This window comes from Marmota monax, unplaced genomic scaffold, assembly GCF_021218885.2.
Source record: "Marmota monax isolate L192 unplaced genomic scaffold, Marmota_monax_Labrador192_F-V1.1 WCK01_AAM20220418_F8-fsc00185, whole genome shotgun sequence".
NCBI lineage: Eukaryota > Metazoa > Chordata > Mammalia > Rodentia > Sciuridae > Marmota > Marmota monax.
The window spans coordinates 698,916-716,609 of record NW_026693278.1 but is presented as its reverse complement, the minus strand read 5'-3'; the positions used below and the strand labels follow the sequence as shown (position 1 = coordinate 716,609).

The window sequence follows — 17,694 nt, the reverse complement described above, 5'->3', positions numbered from 1 at the left end:
GACAGTGTGTAAGTAGGTTTGCACAGGGACTCAGCCGTGGCCACCACACCTGGCTACCTCTGTGTCTTTATGTCCCTTGTGGGGTATGTTGGGAAGCATCTTAAGGCCATGTGCAGAGTTTAGGTACTGGGAAGAACAGATGAGAAGTGACCATTTTTATGGAAGGAACAAATGTGGTTGTTTCCTAATGACTGCGGCTCACCCAACTTATGTGGGGAGGATTTTTAGCAGAGATCCTTTCTCCCTGGGTACCCCCTTCACAACTGCTACCTTATCGCTACCACAGGGCTGTCCTTGTCCTCTCTAAATGGACTCACTTGCAAAACACTTTTGTTGAACAAGGTCATTTTAGGTGGCCAGTGGATGTAAGTGAATAACCAGTTCACTACCCACAGCAAAGGGCAAAACCAGGAAGACAAACAATCAAAAGAAACAAGGTTATTACAGGGCATCGGTGGTGCCCTCCTGTCCTCTCAGGAGGCTGAGGCAGGAGGACCCCAAGTTCAAGGTCAGCCTGAGCCATTTAGCTAGATTCTGTCTCAAAATAAAAGTTAAAAAGGGCTAGAGATGGAGCTGGTGGTAGAGCGCCCCTGGCTTCAACCCTCCTCCCCACTGCAAAGAGAAAAAACAAAATAATGTTATACATTGTTACACAGTAAGTAGCCCCTCCAAGGTTCTGAGTCCTTTTCCACTTTCTCTCAAGGGACTTGGCAAGCGGCAGACAGGTATCCAAGACTGATTAGCAACAATCTGAGCGTTTCTCCTAGAGGTGATCATAGGCTGGGAAGAAGATTGAAAAGGGAAGGGTTTTTCCCCCCATTATTCAACATTGCCCTGAGGTTCACTCTTCCTTCAATATCTTCTTTGACCTCCGATCGATACCCTTGCCCATTTCTTGGGCTTATTGTGTTGATCACGTCTTCCTGACGGTCCTCTCTCCCCACTATTAGTAATTATGATACAGGATTCACGAGGCTTCTCATTTGAATTATCCCACAAGCTTCGACAGACAGCGTTCTCATTATTTCCCATTTCCAAGTATTTTAAGTCTTACGATTTCTTCTTTAACCCAAGAGCGGTCTGCCAGCACACTCAAACTTTCCTGGCTCTTCAGGGATCGTTCATTTATGATCATCGTTATGAATCTCTAATTGCATTATGTTGGAGAATGTGCTTTGGATGAGGCTGACTCTCTGATGCAGGTTAAGATTTGACATCCGAGGGGCTGGGGCTGGGGCTCAGTTGGTAGAGCGTTTGCCTAGCATGTCTGAGGCACCACATAAAAACAAATAAATAAAATAAAGGTATTATGTCTATCCACAACTAAAAAAAATATTTATAAAAAAGTTTTGACATATGAACTAGAACATGCTCATGGATACGCGAGGGAAATATGCATTCTCTAAGTACTGCCCGAAGGTCAGTCATGTTGGAATGAGCTCATGGGTTGCTGGCATTGCCCCCTTTGCTATTGTTCTGTGTGGGGGAAGCTTCTAGTACAGTGACTTCGCCCATTTCTCCCTGAGGTTATTGGAGGCTGCCTTTCTTCACAATGATATCCTGGCCACCTATTATCTTCAAGCCCACCAACCCTCCACTAAACCACCCTATTCCAGTTTTAGAATTTTCATAGTCAACTATTTTACTTCTAAAAATTCTTTCTCATTTTTTTTAGTATATTCTTAACCACTTTTTGAGTTTCCAGCCCCTTGCTCAGTTTTTAATGTGAATTAAAATTTAATAACTTCTTTTAACAGGCAGGAACTTCACATTCTGTTTCCAATAACTACCTGACCCCGTGGTGCGCTGACCTGTACCACAGGGTTGTCTGAGAGCCGATGTTAAATTTGCAGGGTTTCTGCAACCCTCTTATTAAGCACTGCCATCACAAAAAATCAAGTTTTGTAAATTTACAATTAAGTTGCATTTTACACAACAGTGACAAATACTCAAAATTAATCATTTAATTTTTTTCCTAGTACAGGTTGCTATTCTCTATTAGTTATGTCTCTGATTCCTGTGTGGAAGAAATACTTATAATGTGGTACCTACTGCCCATTTCCTCCCAACCCTGTATGACCTCCTCTTGGCACTTGAAATCGGTCACAATGGGGCTTTGGCCTGAGAACATGTCATTGAACATTCACCAATGTACCACTGCCCAAAGTCTGTGACAATCCAACTCTACTGTTTACGGTCCCTGCAGATTTTCATTCATAATGACTTGCTCTTTTTTTTTTTTTTTTTGATATCAGGGATTGAACTCAGGGGCACTCGACCACTGAGCCCCACCCCCAGCCCTATTTTGTGTTTTATTTAGAGACAGGGTCCCACTGAGTTAGTTGCTTAGTGCCTTGCTTTTGCTGAGGCTGCTTTGAACTTGGGATCCTCCTGCCTCAGCCTCCCGAGCCTTCGGGATTACAGGCATGTGCTACCGTGGCCGGCTGGTTTGCCTCTTTATGTGGGTTATTGTGAGCTCAGTCCTTGAGAATCCTGGGGACCTACCTTGGGGACATTTTTCTTCAGGGAGAATGACACTCGTTTCTGCCAGGAGTCAGAGGTACCTTTGATCCAGGATCATGCTTGCTCCCATTGAGGGTCCTGGCTGGGCATGGGGGTCTCGGATCCCCACCTTGTGGGGAGGTCAGTGTCATCCTCTAGAACACTGTGCTGCTGTTGGTATGGGGTCAGCTTCTGGGTTTTCTTTTCCCTTCTGTTCTCAGTTGTCTTGTAAAGACTTAACTAATGTACCTTCCAGAGCACACCTTCTAAAGTAATGTAAAGTACAGCTTGATAATTTTTAAGCAAATGTGTGTACCCATGAAACCAAGATAACGAACAATCAAGATAATAAATATTTCCATCTGTCCCAAAACAGTCCCTGCCACTTCTGAGTCCCTCCTTTGGGCTCCCCTACTCACTCGCCCATTCCCATGTAGTCATTAATGTCTGTTCTTTAACTATAAATTAATTTACCTTTCCTAGAATTTGATACAAATGGAATCAAACAATATGTACTTTTGGAGAGAGGGGAAACATGGCCGACCTGTTTTGCTCAGAGTAATTATTTTGGATCCAACTGTATTTCTTCACATATCAAGAGCTGGTCCCTTTTTCTTGCAGAGTAGTATTCCACTGTGTGAACAGGCCACCTCTGTCCATTGTGAACACTTGCACTGTTCCCAGGTTTGGGCTAGCACAAACAAAACTCTGTGTAGGAAGTGCTTTTCACTTCTCTTGGGGAACTATCTAGGAGTGGAATGTCCCAGCCATTTGGGAGGTATTGATTTAGCTTTTCAAGAAGTTGCCAAATGGTTTTCTAAATCAGTTGTGCCATTTTTAAAAACTCCCGCCAGGGATGTATGAGAGTTCCAGCTTTCCTACCACCTCCCCAGCACTGGGTAGGACCAGACTCTCCAATTTTAACGATTCCAGTGAGTGTACAGTGGCATTTTGTTATGGCTTCTAATTTGCATTTCCCTAATGTCATCTATCTAACCTCTTTGTTGAAGTACCCATTTAAATCTTTTACCCCTTTAAAATATCAAGTTACTAAAAAAAAAAAAAATTAGGTTATTTGCTTTCTTGTTGTTAAGTTTTGCACTTTTTAAAACATTTTAGGTAAAAAATCCTTTGTTGGATAGACAACTTGCAAATCCTTTCCCCCAGGCGATGACTTAACATTTTCTTTTTCATTCAAGAATATCTTTAGAAGAGAGAAAAAACATGTATTTTTATGAAGTCTGTTTTGTCTATTTGTTTTGAAAAGTGGCAAAATCTTAGAAAAGTCCCTTACTTTCTAGCAATTCCCAAGCTGCATTTTAAAAGGTTTGCTTTAATTTTCGTAGCACCTGACTGTAGGTTGGGGAAGGATTTTTCCTGTCCACCACATACTCAGAGCAAAAAAAAAAAAAAAAAAAAAAAAACCCTCTGTCTTCTACCTTTACCTAAAACCTTCTCCAGATCTAAGAGCTTCACTGTTTTGAAGACACTGCTGAACCCTGCTGGTTTCTTTATCAATAGGAAACTTCTAGTCTCTAAAGCCCTCCCGTGATGTCTTCTGGCAGCCAAACTTACTTAGCAGAAAATATTCCATCAGCTAAAAAGTGTGTCTCTGTAAGATAAACAGTACCCTGGAGCGGGGTTGGGGTATTTATTTTGTTTAAGAAATGTCAGCTAATTAAAATCCCATCCATCAGAGTTTGCTTTAGTGGATACGAAGCCAAACAATTTGCCTTACAATTAAATCAGAATTATTCCAACGGTCTGGATGCAACTTCATTAGCATTTTCCTGGGCTCCCACGGAATGTCCTGGCTTTCTGAATGCCCCCAGCTGCATCTTCTCCAGATATTGAAATTATTTTTCAATAAATGCTAATGGGGGAATTACAGCTGTCGCACATGCTATCTGGTTGGCTACAGTGGGGCTGGGTTACTGCAGCCAATTCTCCTTTCTCCAGTAAATGAAGGCATCGAGTCCTCATTAACCGCTGGCTGGCCAAAGACACTTATTGCTTTTGTGATTTTCAGATGTCTTGCTCTTCCCGCATCCTTGAACTTGATTGTGTCTGAAGCCAGCAACGTGGGGTTTGAAAGAAAAATAAATAAAAATAAAAATGTGCCTGCTTCTAGCTTGATGAACAATGGCTTATTTCCCCGTGCGGGGAGTGTGTGGGGAGAGGGTCCCTAAAAGTTGGTATTTCTAGCTGTGATGTCTGGTGGGAGGAGGGAACTGAGAAACACACAGGGTGCCACCTCCCTGTGGTTGCCCATGCAAGAGATGGGGGGATTGCTTTCCTTTCTAGAATGGAAGAAATTGCTTTCCTCAACCAGGGATCTGTGCATTCTGCTGTTCAAGTCTCCTGGCTTTACCTAACGTGTCCCTAACCCCCCAGTGTTTAAAACACTCAAAATCAAGCACACAGTGATCAGATTGTCACTGAGTGATTTCTCAACAGTGCCCAAATATTCAAACCTAAGAATGATTGTTTCCGTTAATGAGAAAGCAGAACAGATTGGTCAATTTCATCACAGATGTGGGTCTCGCAACCCTACGTTGAAGCCACCCTGTGTTAGATGTGCTGAAATAAGACAGTGACCAAAAAACAAAGGAAGTAGGTCCTCATAATCTGAATTTTGTGGTTGTTGCATCCAGATAATATTGGTGTTGCTCTCAGATTTCTCACCTAACTTTATTCATTTTTTTTCCTTTCTCTCTTTGCTCTGCCTTCCTTCAGTGATAAAGAACAGTGAGTATTTTTATGACACTTTTGTTTTTCTGCAAATTGAATTTTATCTCTTTTTTTTTCTGATCAAAATGGCTTGCTCCTAAAGAGAGATGTTTAAAGAGGGAACTAGAAAAATCTACATACCTTAAAAAATTTAAGTTCCATGGGGGAGAAAGAAAACACCCATCTCCATAAAAAAATTATGAAATTAAAAAAAAAAGAACTTGACAAAAGTACAGGTATTTCTCAGGCGAGTCCTCGGTTGATTCCTGTTAGTCATTTGTGGGTTCACAGCAAGTTCATTGAGTTCCTTGATAGGTCTCTGCCCACTTCTTCAGCGTTCGCTGAGAGCGCTGATCTTAGATAAGGAACATGTTGGCTCCCATAACTGCTGCTGTTAACCACAGTCGACAATGGGCAGAACAGTTCCTGGGATGTACTGTGCTGTACCTTGGGTCCTGTCCCCTCCTCTGAGGTCATCCTAATTTCCCAGCGAAATGCTGTGGCCAGATCTTTGCACATAACTTTTGTGCTTTCAATTGGATTCATTTCCTAAAGATGCACCACGGACCAGACGTGGGTCTAGCAGATGAACCGCCTGCAACCTGGTCTTAGTTACGTGCACACGTTCAGAAACCACAGGAAGTGACTGTTCCCCTGCCCCGATGGGACCCTGGGACTCACCGTCCGTGTGGCCTCGGGCACTGCCCCTCATGTCCCCAAGCCCTGACTCTCTGGTCTGCAAAATGCCCTTTATCCCTCACGGGGTGGTGGCATGATCAAACGACGAGCACAGGAAAGCTTTGTAAACTGTAAAGCACCCAGGAAATTCAACAAAGGTGCGAATCACACCCTGGCCCGCCCGGGTCTATATGTGGAGAACACGGGTACAGTTTGCTCAGCCTTTTCAACCCCGATGATCACGGTATCAGAACCTTTGAAAGTTTACTTGATGCCGGTAACACTTCACCAGGTGACCTGGGGAAGGTCCCCCTGCTCTGGGCCTGTTCTCCCTCGGTCCCTTGGGAGCTTCCGACACGGTGACCCTGTTTGAATCTCCGCAATCCCTGTGGCTGGCTGGCAGGACCTGGCCAGGGCAGATCTGCTTTGTACGGAATTATACATGTATTATTTAGACGCATCAGGGAGAGATACTGAGGCTTTGTTGGATTATAAATATGAGTTTGGGGACTCCAGAGGGTCACAGGGCTCTTAGAAGCTTCCAGAATGCTGAAGGGTAGAAGGTAAAATCTATGTCCATCCTCCTCCCCTGCCTCCTTCACCCACTGATCCTTCCCTCCTTCTCTCCCTTCCTCGCTTGCTCCCTCCCTTCCCCCTTCCTTCCTTCTTTCCAGAATGTTTACTAAGCACCTACTGTATGCCAAACACTTTGCTAAGCACCAGAGATACAGACAGACGTGGGCAAAGTATGAATGGTGTCTAGTGAGGTCTACAAACAAATAAACAGCCAGTCACCAACAAATAACACCCAGCATGTAAGGAGCCCTACTGGTAGGAACACAGGAGTGTCACCTAGCCCAGACTTGGCTTCACAGTGAGAGAACTTTCTGGAAGAAGTGATGTGGGAACTGAGACCAGGTGAAGAGAGAGCGCGGCCGGGAGGAGCAGGGGAGCCCCTCGTGGGGAGAGGGATCTGCAAAGTCCAAGTGGGAGAGAGAGCCCGGGGTTTGAGGAGGGCTGGCTGGAATTCCGCCTGGCAGGAGCCAGGGTGCCTCTGGCATTGAGAGGGCAGAGAGACCACAGCTTCCCTCTGCACCCCCCCACCAGTGTGGCTGGTTCCATTTCACCCACGGGCCTCTCCAGTCCTGGGTCTCTCCAGCCCTGGGCCTCTGGCTGCTTCTCCTTCCCCTGCTTTCCTTCAGGATTCACTAAAATCTCTCCCACGGAGCTGAAAAGAGACCTCATGGGCAGGTGTCTGCGGGAGGGGAGGGGAGAGGAGGAGGAAGGAAAAGGACCTGTTTTCTGCACGTCACGCTGTGGGAAGCTTCAGGGCCGGCAGCGCACCATCATCCCGCCCCTCTGGGGAGTGAAAATTTATTCATAGAGGCATCTGGCAGATATTTATTATATGCCTATGGTGTTCAAGAAATGAACCATCAAGATGGAGGCAGGAGGAGGCAGAGGCTGTCCTCTGCAGTTTCAGAGGGGCCTCCACCTGCAGGAGGCTCATTTCCTTTGTTTGGGGGCCTCTGATGATGCCGGCTTTGGTGGGTGGCAGCGGCAGATGCTCCAGGTAGCAGGGAAGCGGATCTGGAAGGCTGGGTGCTCCAGTCCTGGCCACACCTTCTCTGCTCCATGACCTTCAGCAAGCCCCTTCCCTCTTGTGTCAGACACAGGGACATGAGCAGGTCAGTGAAAATGATCTTCAGACTTTTGTTAGTGAAATTTTTTTCTTAGAATAATATTTTATTCAAAAGCTAAATGTTTAAGAATGATAAGTATGGAGGTGGATAAAGACTTTAGTGACTGAAAACATTAAAAATATCATGGTGAACTTTACACATCTGGAATTTGAAGTAATATTAATGTATAAAATAAGTGTAGGAAATCCCAAAAGGCTCATGATTCCTTTTTTTTTTTTCTTTTTGGCCAGAGTGAATGCTGTATCAGCTAGCTATTGCTGCGTAACAAGCAACACACAATTTAAAACCATGATTTATTAAAAAAAATCCTACTGATGGGCTCCTGTTTTTTCCCCCAACTTTTTATAAGAAAAACAAACAAAAAGTTACATCACTGACATAAGATTCCTATACTGATATATATTTCTGTCATTTAAAGTCAGGCTAGTCTACCTGAACATCTCATTCCCCCCCCCCCATCTCTTTCTCTCTCCAACATTCCTGCTGGTGCAGCTGGGTGGGGAACTGAACTTAGAGACTTCTGTTGCCAGGGCATAAGGGGAGTCTGCAGATGTCTAAAGAGATTCCTGATCTTCGAACAGCAAACAGGAGTTAATGACCTTGGCCGCACGTTCTGTTTCTTCCATTGGTCTCCCTCCTGCCCAGGGCTGGTGACTCACTCTCCTCCCTGCTCCTCACTATCAAAGCAGCCTACTCATTTATTCAAATCTGGAGTCCACTATCTGTGCAGCCCTGGAGGTAATTTTCCACCAAATTTGTCACCATGGCAAGGATTTCAGAAGTACTTATGCCAAAACATTGGAGAAGAATGACGAGGTGGGAGGGAGAGAAGAAGGAGACACCACTGACCTTTCCGGAGCCTTTGCCTTGCTCCGAGGTCTGCGGTGAACACGCGGTAGCGTGGTCTAGCTCGGCCTCGCAGGAGTCCTGAGGGGTCACTGGTGTCCTTTGACAGATGAGCAAACTCAGGCCTGGGGACGCTACGGAGCTGGTGCTTACAGTGACACATCAGGCAGGGGCGGAGCCAGGACGAGACCCAAAGCCTTGTACCTTTCCCTTAGGCTACGAGTCTTCCCAGGAACCCGAGGGATGTGTCTCTGAGGCTGTCATCGTAGGTGGCTGCCAGGGCTGCTTAGGTTGAGGGCCAGCCCAGCCTTCAACTCTGGACTAGCGGCAGCCCCAGCGCTCGCCTGGAGAGCAAGCCCCACGGCTTCTGGCCCGGCCTGACATCTCAGAAGCTCCCAGGGTCCCAGTACACAGTAGGTCTTCAGTTCATTGATCTGAGTCCATTTCTTAGTAAAGAGTTAGGGTGCCGCTGTCCTCTGGGCGCTTGCCATGTGCTAAGGACCTCAGGTACATTTTCCCACTGAATCCTGCGATGGCCCCAAGTCCCACTTCCCAGACCCGGGAGCCAACATGCAGAGCTGTGCAGACCCCTGTGCACACCACCAGGGAGTGACAAACGGGGACCCAGGCATTCACTCCACCAAGTCAAGAAGGCCCGGGGGGCACACAGTAGGCCCTCTGGGAAGGTCCTGGACTGGGTACAGTCTTCTGAGCCACCTGTCCAAGGAAAGAAGCCCTTTGGCTTCCAGCCCTGGTTTTTTAACCAGGTCCTAACACGGGGGCTCCTGGCTTCAGGACACGGAGCTGGCATCCAGAGGCCCAGGGCAAGGGAGCCACTGTCTGGTCACAAGGGCAGACTCTTGAGGCCCCCATACCTACGTTGCTCCCCAGCCCAGGGGTCCCACACAGGCCCATCCTGTTCCCTGAGAGCAGAGGCTTCTGTTTGCAAAGCCAGTCTCCTTTCCCGTTTGCTTTTGGAATTAAAACCCAAAAATCCACAGGAGGCTTGCGGCTCCCACTGAGGCCAATCAGGCCATTTCCAAATACTGGATGAGCTGTTTGTCACCGGCCTGTTCTGGAGCAGAAGATGGGGGGAGGGTTTGGAGCGCTGCCCCGGCCTCCAGGGGACCTTCTGCTGATTGCCGTCTGTGGATGGAAGCAGGTGTTGTAGAAGGGGCCTCGGGGACATCCCTGTCCCTGCTGTGTCTTGGAGCTGTGGGTCCAGGAACTTCCGCTTCCTGTGCATTCTGATCTGGCGGGCTGTGTGGGGTGAGGTGCGGGATGGGGTGAGGCACTGGCTTCAGGTCTGACTGGTGGCTGGCCACGCCCATGACCTCTGGGCTGCGTGTGGGTTACTGAGCTGCTCTGTAAAGGCTGGGAATGATGGCGGGGACGGACGGGGGATCCAAAGACCATCGAGGAAGAGAAATGGGGACGAAAGAAGGAAGGAGAGGGTCAGGTACAATGTCACCATGGGGGCTGGGGCTGGGGCTGGATTAGGTCATGACCAGGGTTTCCAGGAGGGGTACCTGGTCTCCATTGACCGGGAGACACCCTGTGTTGGGGTGTCCCAAGGCCCCTCCCAGAACACCTGCCTGCACTTGCAGAAACGCCAGGCTGAGGGGTGTCCGCACAGGGCATGGACGGTCTCTCCAACAGGACTGTAGGGACTTCACGTGCAAGAGTGAGGCCCCTATCACAGGGAGCACCCAAGAAAGGATGGGGGACCCTGCCTGGGAGACTGTGGCAAACAGACTTTAAGATGATCCCCAACAACCCCACCTCCTGGTTCCATGGTCCTGTAGAATCCCTTTCCCCCTAGTGTGGGCAGGACCTGGGGCTGGCTTCTAACCCACAAGATGCAGCAAAGGGGAGGGGTTATGTATAGGACTCTGCCCAGCAGTCAGGACTAGAGATTCTCCCTGTGGATTGGACAGAGGAAGTGACCCCTTTCCTGGAGAATTGCCCATGAGTAGAGACTGCAGGCAGACTCTAAGATCCAGGGGGACCTGGGGCCCTCTGTCCTGCATTCGCAAGGAATGACCTCTACCAACAGCCCAGGTTTGCATGGAAGCTGATGCTTCCCCTGTCGAGCCTGCAGATGAGAACACAGCAGACCCACATTGTGACTGCTGCCTCGGGAAGGCCCAGCAGAGGACCCGGTGCAGCCCTGCCGACTCCTGACCCAGGGAGCCTGGGAGATCCTAACACTGTTGCTTTAAGCCCCTCGGTTTGGAAGAATCCATTATGCAGCGACAGAAGATAAATATGGACACCACGGAGGGGCAGGACACTTGGTCCAGCCTGCGTCTGCCCTCCAGGGGCTGGTCTTCCCCCAGGGCAAGCAACCCCAGAGATCAAAGTAGATGCTGCCATGTACTTTGTGACCTAGGAAGCCACCCAGGGTCACTTCCACTGTGCTTAGTGGCTTATGCAGGACCAGTCTGGATTCCATGTGGGAGGGTCATGCCCGGGGCGGGGGGGGGGGTGGCATATGCCAGGAGGCAGGGATCCCCAGGGGCCTGCTGCAGCGGGCTCCTGTTCTGTTCTTCTTGCCGTCCTTGGTGTGCAGAGCCAACCTCCTCCCAGTGTCCCTCTCAGTCTGAGATCTCCACAGACCTGAAAGCCAAAGGTTTATGGGGCCTGAAGCCTATGTAACTTAGAGGATCTCCTCGGGATCAAGACAAAAAATATCTTTTTTCAATTTTTCCTAATCCCTTGGCTACTAAGATGTCACGAGAGGGCCATCTCAGGGGATCAGGAGGAGCCACACAGACAAAGGTCCTGACCTTTTGGTGTCACCAGGATCATAGTGAATTCCCTTTGTCCCTCCGGGTGCTCTCTGTGGACCGAGGACCCTCCGTGGCCTCGGTCTCCCTGAGTCACGTGTACAAGGAGATGCTAATGTGTCTTCAGCCACAGGGGCTGGGTCGTCCTCCAAAGCCCTTCCTGTGTGCTCCCTCTTAGATAGCCATCTGCATGCTCCAGACGCTGTGGTGATTCTGAGCCAGACAAGGTCCCCGCTGCCTCCTACTCTACGTCATAGTGGGGTGGGATGGCAGACACCGGCAGCCAGGAAAAAATTCTAAAGATACCTTGAGCCAGAGAAGGTGCCATGGAGAAAGCAAGCCAGGCCGGGGCTGGAGGAGGCCGTCTCTGAGCCTGGCACGAGGAGGAGCCAGACATCAGAGGACCTGGGACAGCCGTGATCCTGGCAGGGACAGGGGCTGAGACCCTGAGGCCAAAATCGGGGCTGGGGCTTCAATAGTGAGCAGAGGCTGAGGTGGCTGGAGTGTGTGCCCAGGGGAAGAGGTGGCAGTGGGGACAGAGAGGCGGGACAGGGAAGGACAGGCAGGATGTCACAGAATGGGGCAGAGGCTGGGCTTCATTTTTCTTCAGGTCAAATTCTCCCACGTGGAGACCGACCATCTGAAAGAGCCCAAGGTCGGTCCTGCCATCTGGTGCATTCATTCTGGTGCCCACGCACCTAGTCCTGGGTTTTGTTCTAAGTCAATGAGATGCCACTGGAGGGGTCTGGGGGGGGGGGTGCTGCATTTGTGTCCCCTAGAAGCACCTGTGTTTCTTCCAGAACATTCCAGACCACAGCTCTTCTCTCTCACACAAGACTGGCCCCAAACTCTGCCTTCTCTGTTCTTGGGAACAAATCAGCGGAGAGGGAGGAAGTCAGAATCAGGGAAGGAGAGGTGGGATTTTCATTTCCAACTCTGAGTGTCAAAGGCAATTTCTTGCGGACGCATGAAGGGAGCAGGGAGAGTCATCGAAACTGGTGGCTAATGGGTGCTGGCTCCTGAGGTTTGGGAGGTACTGATTTTTTCCCTAATGGGGAAAAGAACTTCCAGGGGTGTTCAGCCCTGCATTCCAACTGGGTGCTGCTCCTCAGCACCCTGGGTGGGTCCCACGGTGTGAGGGGAGAGGACATGATTTTGCCACAGGCCACAGCATTGACTGCTCCCAGCAGCCTCTGCTCTGCTAGACCACCTGCTTTCTCTAGCCTCAGTCTCTCCATCGGGAAATAAGGATAAGGACAGTCCCCGCCTTGTAGGGTGGTGTGAGGACTCGGTGAGGTGATATGGGCACCCTGTAGGAACTACGGCAGTGTCTGCTTTTTAAAAAGGAGATGAGCACAGGGAGGAACCCAAATGTTACTGGAGACTTTGGGGCTGGGAGCCTGGATGTTATGTGAGATCCAGAGGCACTGGGGTCATCCTGGGACCCAGGGCTGTGACTGCCAGGCAGGGGTCCAGCTGTGGAAGTCTGCTCCGGAATCTTCCTGAGAAGGTCATTACCTTCCTGGTTCCCATGAGCTTGCAGCCAATGTTCCTTGCAGAGCACCTACAGGTGCAAGTACTTAATAAAAACTCCCATCAGATGTAATCCCAGCAGCTTGGGAGGCTGAGGCAGGAGGATCGTGAGTTTAAAGCCAGACTCAGCCACTTAGCGAGGCCCTAAGCAACTCAGCAAGACTCTGTCTCTAAATAAAATGTAAGTGCTGGAGATGTGGCTCGGTGATTAAGTGCCCCTGGTTCAATCCCCGGTACCCCAAAAAACAAACAACCCTGTGAGGGAGGCTGAGTCCCACTCTGCAGATGAGCGGCTGGGGCTGGGGCGCTGCGGGGAGCTCTTCTTGCACAGCGAGAGTTTCCCAGCCGCCAGCGTCAGGGCCTGACCACTCCTCCACGCTGCCTGCTGGGCTTTGCGTCCAGCCTCACACCATCCCAAATTGCCTTTCAGGCTCCAGGCAGGCTGGAATGTCCACCCCAGCGGTCAGCCCGACAGACAGAGGAAGCAGGAAGAGCTGACGGACGAGGAGAAGGAGATTATCAACAGGGTGATCGCTCGAGCTGAGAAAATGGAAGAGATGGAGCAGGAGAGAATCGGGTGAGGCGCGGGGTGCAGGGGCGGGTCTGGGCTGCCTCGGGGCTCTGGCACGTGTGACTGGCAGGTGCAGCGCACCCAGACGGCGGAGTGGGGGCTATGGGCAGGGGGCGCAGCTGAACAGGAGAAACAGCGCCTGCCCTCCTAGAGCGCAGGGACGGTGACTGTGCTCAGCAGCGAGTCCACTATGTCAAAATAGCGAGCAGGAGGATTTGAACCTCGAATGAATTCTGTAAGAGGACGGGGGCCCATCACAGGTCCCCACTTGGCTGTTGTGGGTCCTGGGCCTGTGGCCTCTGCCCTCTGTGCCCGGAGTGGCAGGATGGGGGAAGGAACCCCCACTGGCAGGCTAGGGGACGGAATCCAGGTCCCGGTCCAGGTCCCCCTGCGCCCTGTGCTTAGTGAGCAGGAGGGGAGAACTCGGTGGATGGCAGAGAGGCCAGGCTGATAGGAAGCAGGTGTGGCGTGTGCAGAAGAGAGTGACGAAATCCAGGAGCAAAGACAGCGCTAGGGACATGGATGGCACATGGGTGGGCTGGAGAAGGGGCAGCCGGGGAAATGTGGGTGATCACAGGGTGAGGGGGTGACCTAGAGAAAAGGGGAGACAGCGGTGGGGGCCTCTTGAAGTGGGCGGAAACTGGGTGCTCGGACGCAGAGAGGCCGGCAGAGGGCTCCCAGAGACCTGGGTCTCAAGTGGGAAATTTGAGGGTGCAGTGAAATGAGAACCCCACCCCAGGCTCTTCCGGCAGCAGCCGCCGCTGCCAGCCACTGACAACCTCTGCCGCTGACCCCCCTCGGGCACACCCAGCGGGGGGTTAACCAGGTTCTTGGAGGAAAATGATGTTCCCCAGACGCAGGATGTGGGTGACTTTGATTTCAGTTTCGGCAGACACTTTTATGTGGGGCTGGCTGGGGAGATCAGAGACGCTGTTGACAAAGGACAGACTCCTGCAGCCCGGCACGTTCTCGCTGTGTGCTTCCTCCCCAGAGGGGCTCCTATGGGCTCAGCAGCTCTGCTCAGGTTGGATTCCTATTTGTATTTTAAAAGACATTTTAGGAGTGAGGAGTTCTGCAGGCCACAGGTGTGAAAGTGTGTGTGTGTGTGTTTACTGACCCCTCGTACAGCCACAGGCCTCAGCCTGCAGGCATGAAGGTCAAGTCTAGCCTCTGGAAGCAAATGTTCCTCTCACTCTTTTTCCTGCAGAGCACTTCCCACCAGCTACCATATTTAACACTCTATATATTTAATTTGATTACTGTATGCCACTCTGGATGGATCAAATATGAGAGTCCCCAAAGTAGGGGGCTCTGATAGAACCTGGCACATAGTAGGTGCATAGCAATATACCTTTTAGAGTGAATGAATGAACTTGGCCCACCATGCTGCCTGCCAGTTTCTCTGCGCATCCCCTGTGGCCCAGGGAGTTTAGAATCTAGGGGGGGGGTCCAAATTCCCAGGGAGAGTTCTCTGATTGGCTGGCACATGTCACGTGATATTCCCTCCTCCAATCAGCTGCAGCCAGGGATAAGAGCCCAGGTTGTATCACTTTGGGAGGTCAAGTTGAGAGCATCCCTGGGGACTGAGCAGATTCCAGCTTGGGCCTTTGACAACAGGGTAGGTGTGGCCCTGCTCTGGTCTCCATGGCCTGGCACATTCTCCCACCAAGTGGCAGCAGACCACAGTGGTTAGCGACTGAGGACCCGAAGTTAGAACTGGGTTGAAACTGGATCTGTCACTCATTCTGCATGGGATCTTAGGTAAACCAGGTTATTTCCCTGTGCCTCAGTTTCCTCACCTGCAAGGTGGAGGGCACTTCCGCAGGTACTTCTTGGTGAGTAATGGATTAGCATGCAAAGGACTGTCAGGGCTTTGCCCTGGTCACATGCTCAGTGGACAAGGGCAACTTCTTAACAGCGAGTTAAAGGAGAGAGAGAGGAGGCTCATTTTTGACGCTAAGTGAAGCCTTGGTTTACAATCAAGCCTGGGAATTCTGCAGCCTCTGGCTTCCCCTGAAGGAGACGTGATAAGCCTCCAGGGAAGCTCCGTCAAATCCCTGCCGACAGAGTGTACCTTTGCTGAGGCCGTGATTTCTGCCTGGCTTCCCCGAGTCCGGGGGACAGTCTTGGAAGATTCTGGCTGCGGCTGTCTCTCTGCACCTCCCAGCAGCAGCCCGTACTGGTAGCATTGCCAGAGGCAACCCCGGTGCTATTTGTGTCTTCTAAGCTCCCACCTGCCCTCCTTCCTGCTCCACCCACCCTTCCACAGGAGGGGATCAGAGCAGAGTTGGATAAAAGTGGAGTGAGACATCAGACCTGGAGGAAGACGGGAAGAGGGGTGCCATCTGGGCTCCCGCTGTAGAACCTGAGGCGCTCAGTGAACAAGACGTCAGGAGCCCAGCTTCTCACCCATCCACAGTGGGGCTGCTCCAGGGGGGGGACCCCACCCTGCATGGTTGACTGAGCTCTTGAAGCAAAGGAGCCCTAACTGATAAAATGGCAGGAGTGTGTGTCCGTGCCCCCTTCTGGCCCCAGATCCCACCTCGGCAAGGCTGGATTTTCTCTATTACCTGAGGCGAAGTCATCATAGTAAGGTATAGGATCATTATTAACAAACATGACAAATACTCATCATAACAGGTACTGCTTACTGAGCACTTACTATGTGCCAAGTGCTATCATTGTAAAACCTCATTGGAAGGAACTCCTTAACTCCAGTTCTCTGATTCCCTCCATTACCTGTTACAACGTAACAACCTCCCAACCCTATCAAGTATATCCTATTATCCTCTCGTTTTTCAGATGAGGAAAGTGAGAATTAAGTTGTTTGGGTCACTTCTCCAAGGCCACAGAGAGGCAAGGTACCCATCCCTCTCTGGCTGACTCTCAGAACTATGCTCTTAACTATGAGACATCTTTCCTCAAAACCTGTCACCCTATTCTTGGACTCTGTATGACCCGAAATTTTTAAGAGCCCAGGTTTGGAGGGGACAGTTTGGGGGCTGGAGGTAGGACCCTCTTCCATGCCTGCCCAGTGATTCTTTGTTGTATTTATCAATCAGTCACGGTCATTGCTGCCAGAGCTGGCCCTGTGCTGTGCCACTGTGTCCAGAGAGCTCCAGGGGGAAGGGTATTCAGACTCTCCAGCTCCATGGGTAGCTTCACTAGCATTGGCCATTCTGGGGGCCCTGGAGCGCAGGCCCACCTCAGACCAGAGCTGCCTTCTCCTGGAGCCCCGAGCATCTGTCAGACCATCACTCACCGCAAGCCTCAACCTGGCTCTGCCCCCGTTAGCATCCAAGGAGGGGAAGTGAGGTCCAGGAAAGAGACTCATTAAGTGGCGTCACTTTGCCCTCACGGTCCTTACTCAAGTCTAAGCGGGATCCTGGGGCTTCTTCGGCACCCCTGGCTGTGACCAACTTTCTATATGTTTGATGCGAGGCATTGCTTTCAAGAATTAGAAAAACAAATCCAGACAAGTCACCCCCATTACCTGTTACAACGTAATAAACCATCCAGACGTACAGACTTAAAGCCACCGCAGTCTTGTACCCCATGAGGGGAAGAGCCTGGGCAGGGCTCCGCCCAGCAGGATTCCGCTGTGCCAGGGGTTGGCTGGGGTTACTTCCCTTGCTGCTCCCAGCTGGTGGCTGGGCTGAACTGGGTCCCTGTCCTGGGCCACATGGCCACCTCTCTCTGTGTGTGATCTGTCCTTATTCAGTAGCCTGGCCCCGGCACCTTGACACGACAGCTAGATCCCAGGATAGGTGGGAGTTGTTGGGTCTCTTAGATGACGGACACCTTTTCCACCACATTCTATCATAGAGGGGGAGATAGACCCCATCTCCCTGTGGAAAGAACAGCATGTGTTTCCAGGGATGAGGCCATTATTGGGAACCATCTTTAAAGACTCTCACACTATGTAAAAGCAGAAATTTAATATAAGAATTCAGATGTATCAGCGGAGCCAAGGAGGACATGGTCTGCCTCAGGAAAAGCCTGCTTCTCACCCCCAGTGGGAGAAAACACACCCAGGCCACTCATCCTCGGCTTCTATAGCTCTTCTTGGTCCTAATTCCAAACTCTCAGGGAAGGAGCTCTGATTGGCCCAGTTCACCCTCTTTGTCTGCCCCTCAACCAATCAGCTGGGGCTACAGGTACCAAGCGTAACTGCTGCTAAGGGCTTCAAGTCCAAAAGGCCTCAGTGAGCAGGAAAGCCAGACGTGGGCTGTCCACGGGGCTTTTAGGATGTATTGAGTCTGGGGGTGTCTCTGTGTCCCCATCCTATGGCTCTCTGTCCAGAGCCTCCCAGAGACATCTGCTTGTGTATCCTGCTCGTCCA

At 50.6% G+C, this 17,694-nt stretch overlaps 1 protein-coding gene across 4 annotated transcripts in view; it reads left to right on the top strand.

The window, feature by feature from the left end:
* Window positions 1–17,694, top strand: part of Rph3a (rabphilin 3A) — a 195,596-nt gene that overhangs the window by 140,209 nt on the left and 37,693 nt on the right. For 3 of the 4 annotated variants that reach the window (XM_046456542.2, XM_046456543.2, XM_058583156.1), the window contains one exon: window positions 13,212–13,358. In XM_046456542.2, the coding sequence (XP_046312498.1) occupies window positions 13,212–13,358 (147 nt within the window). Of the gene's footprint in view, window positions 1–5,244; window positions 5,251–13,211; window positions 13,359–17,694 lie in introns of those variants that run through there. The other variant, XM_058583157.1, reaches the window with a different exon arrangement.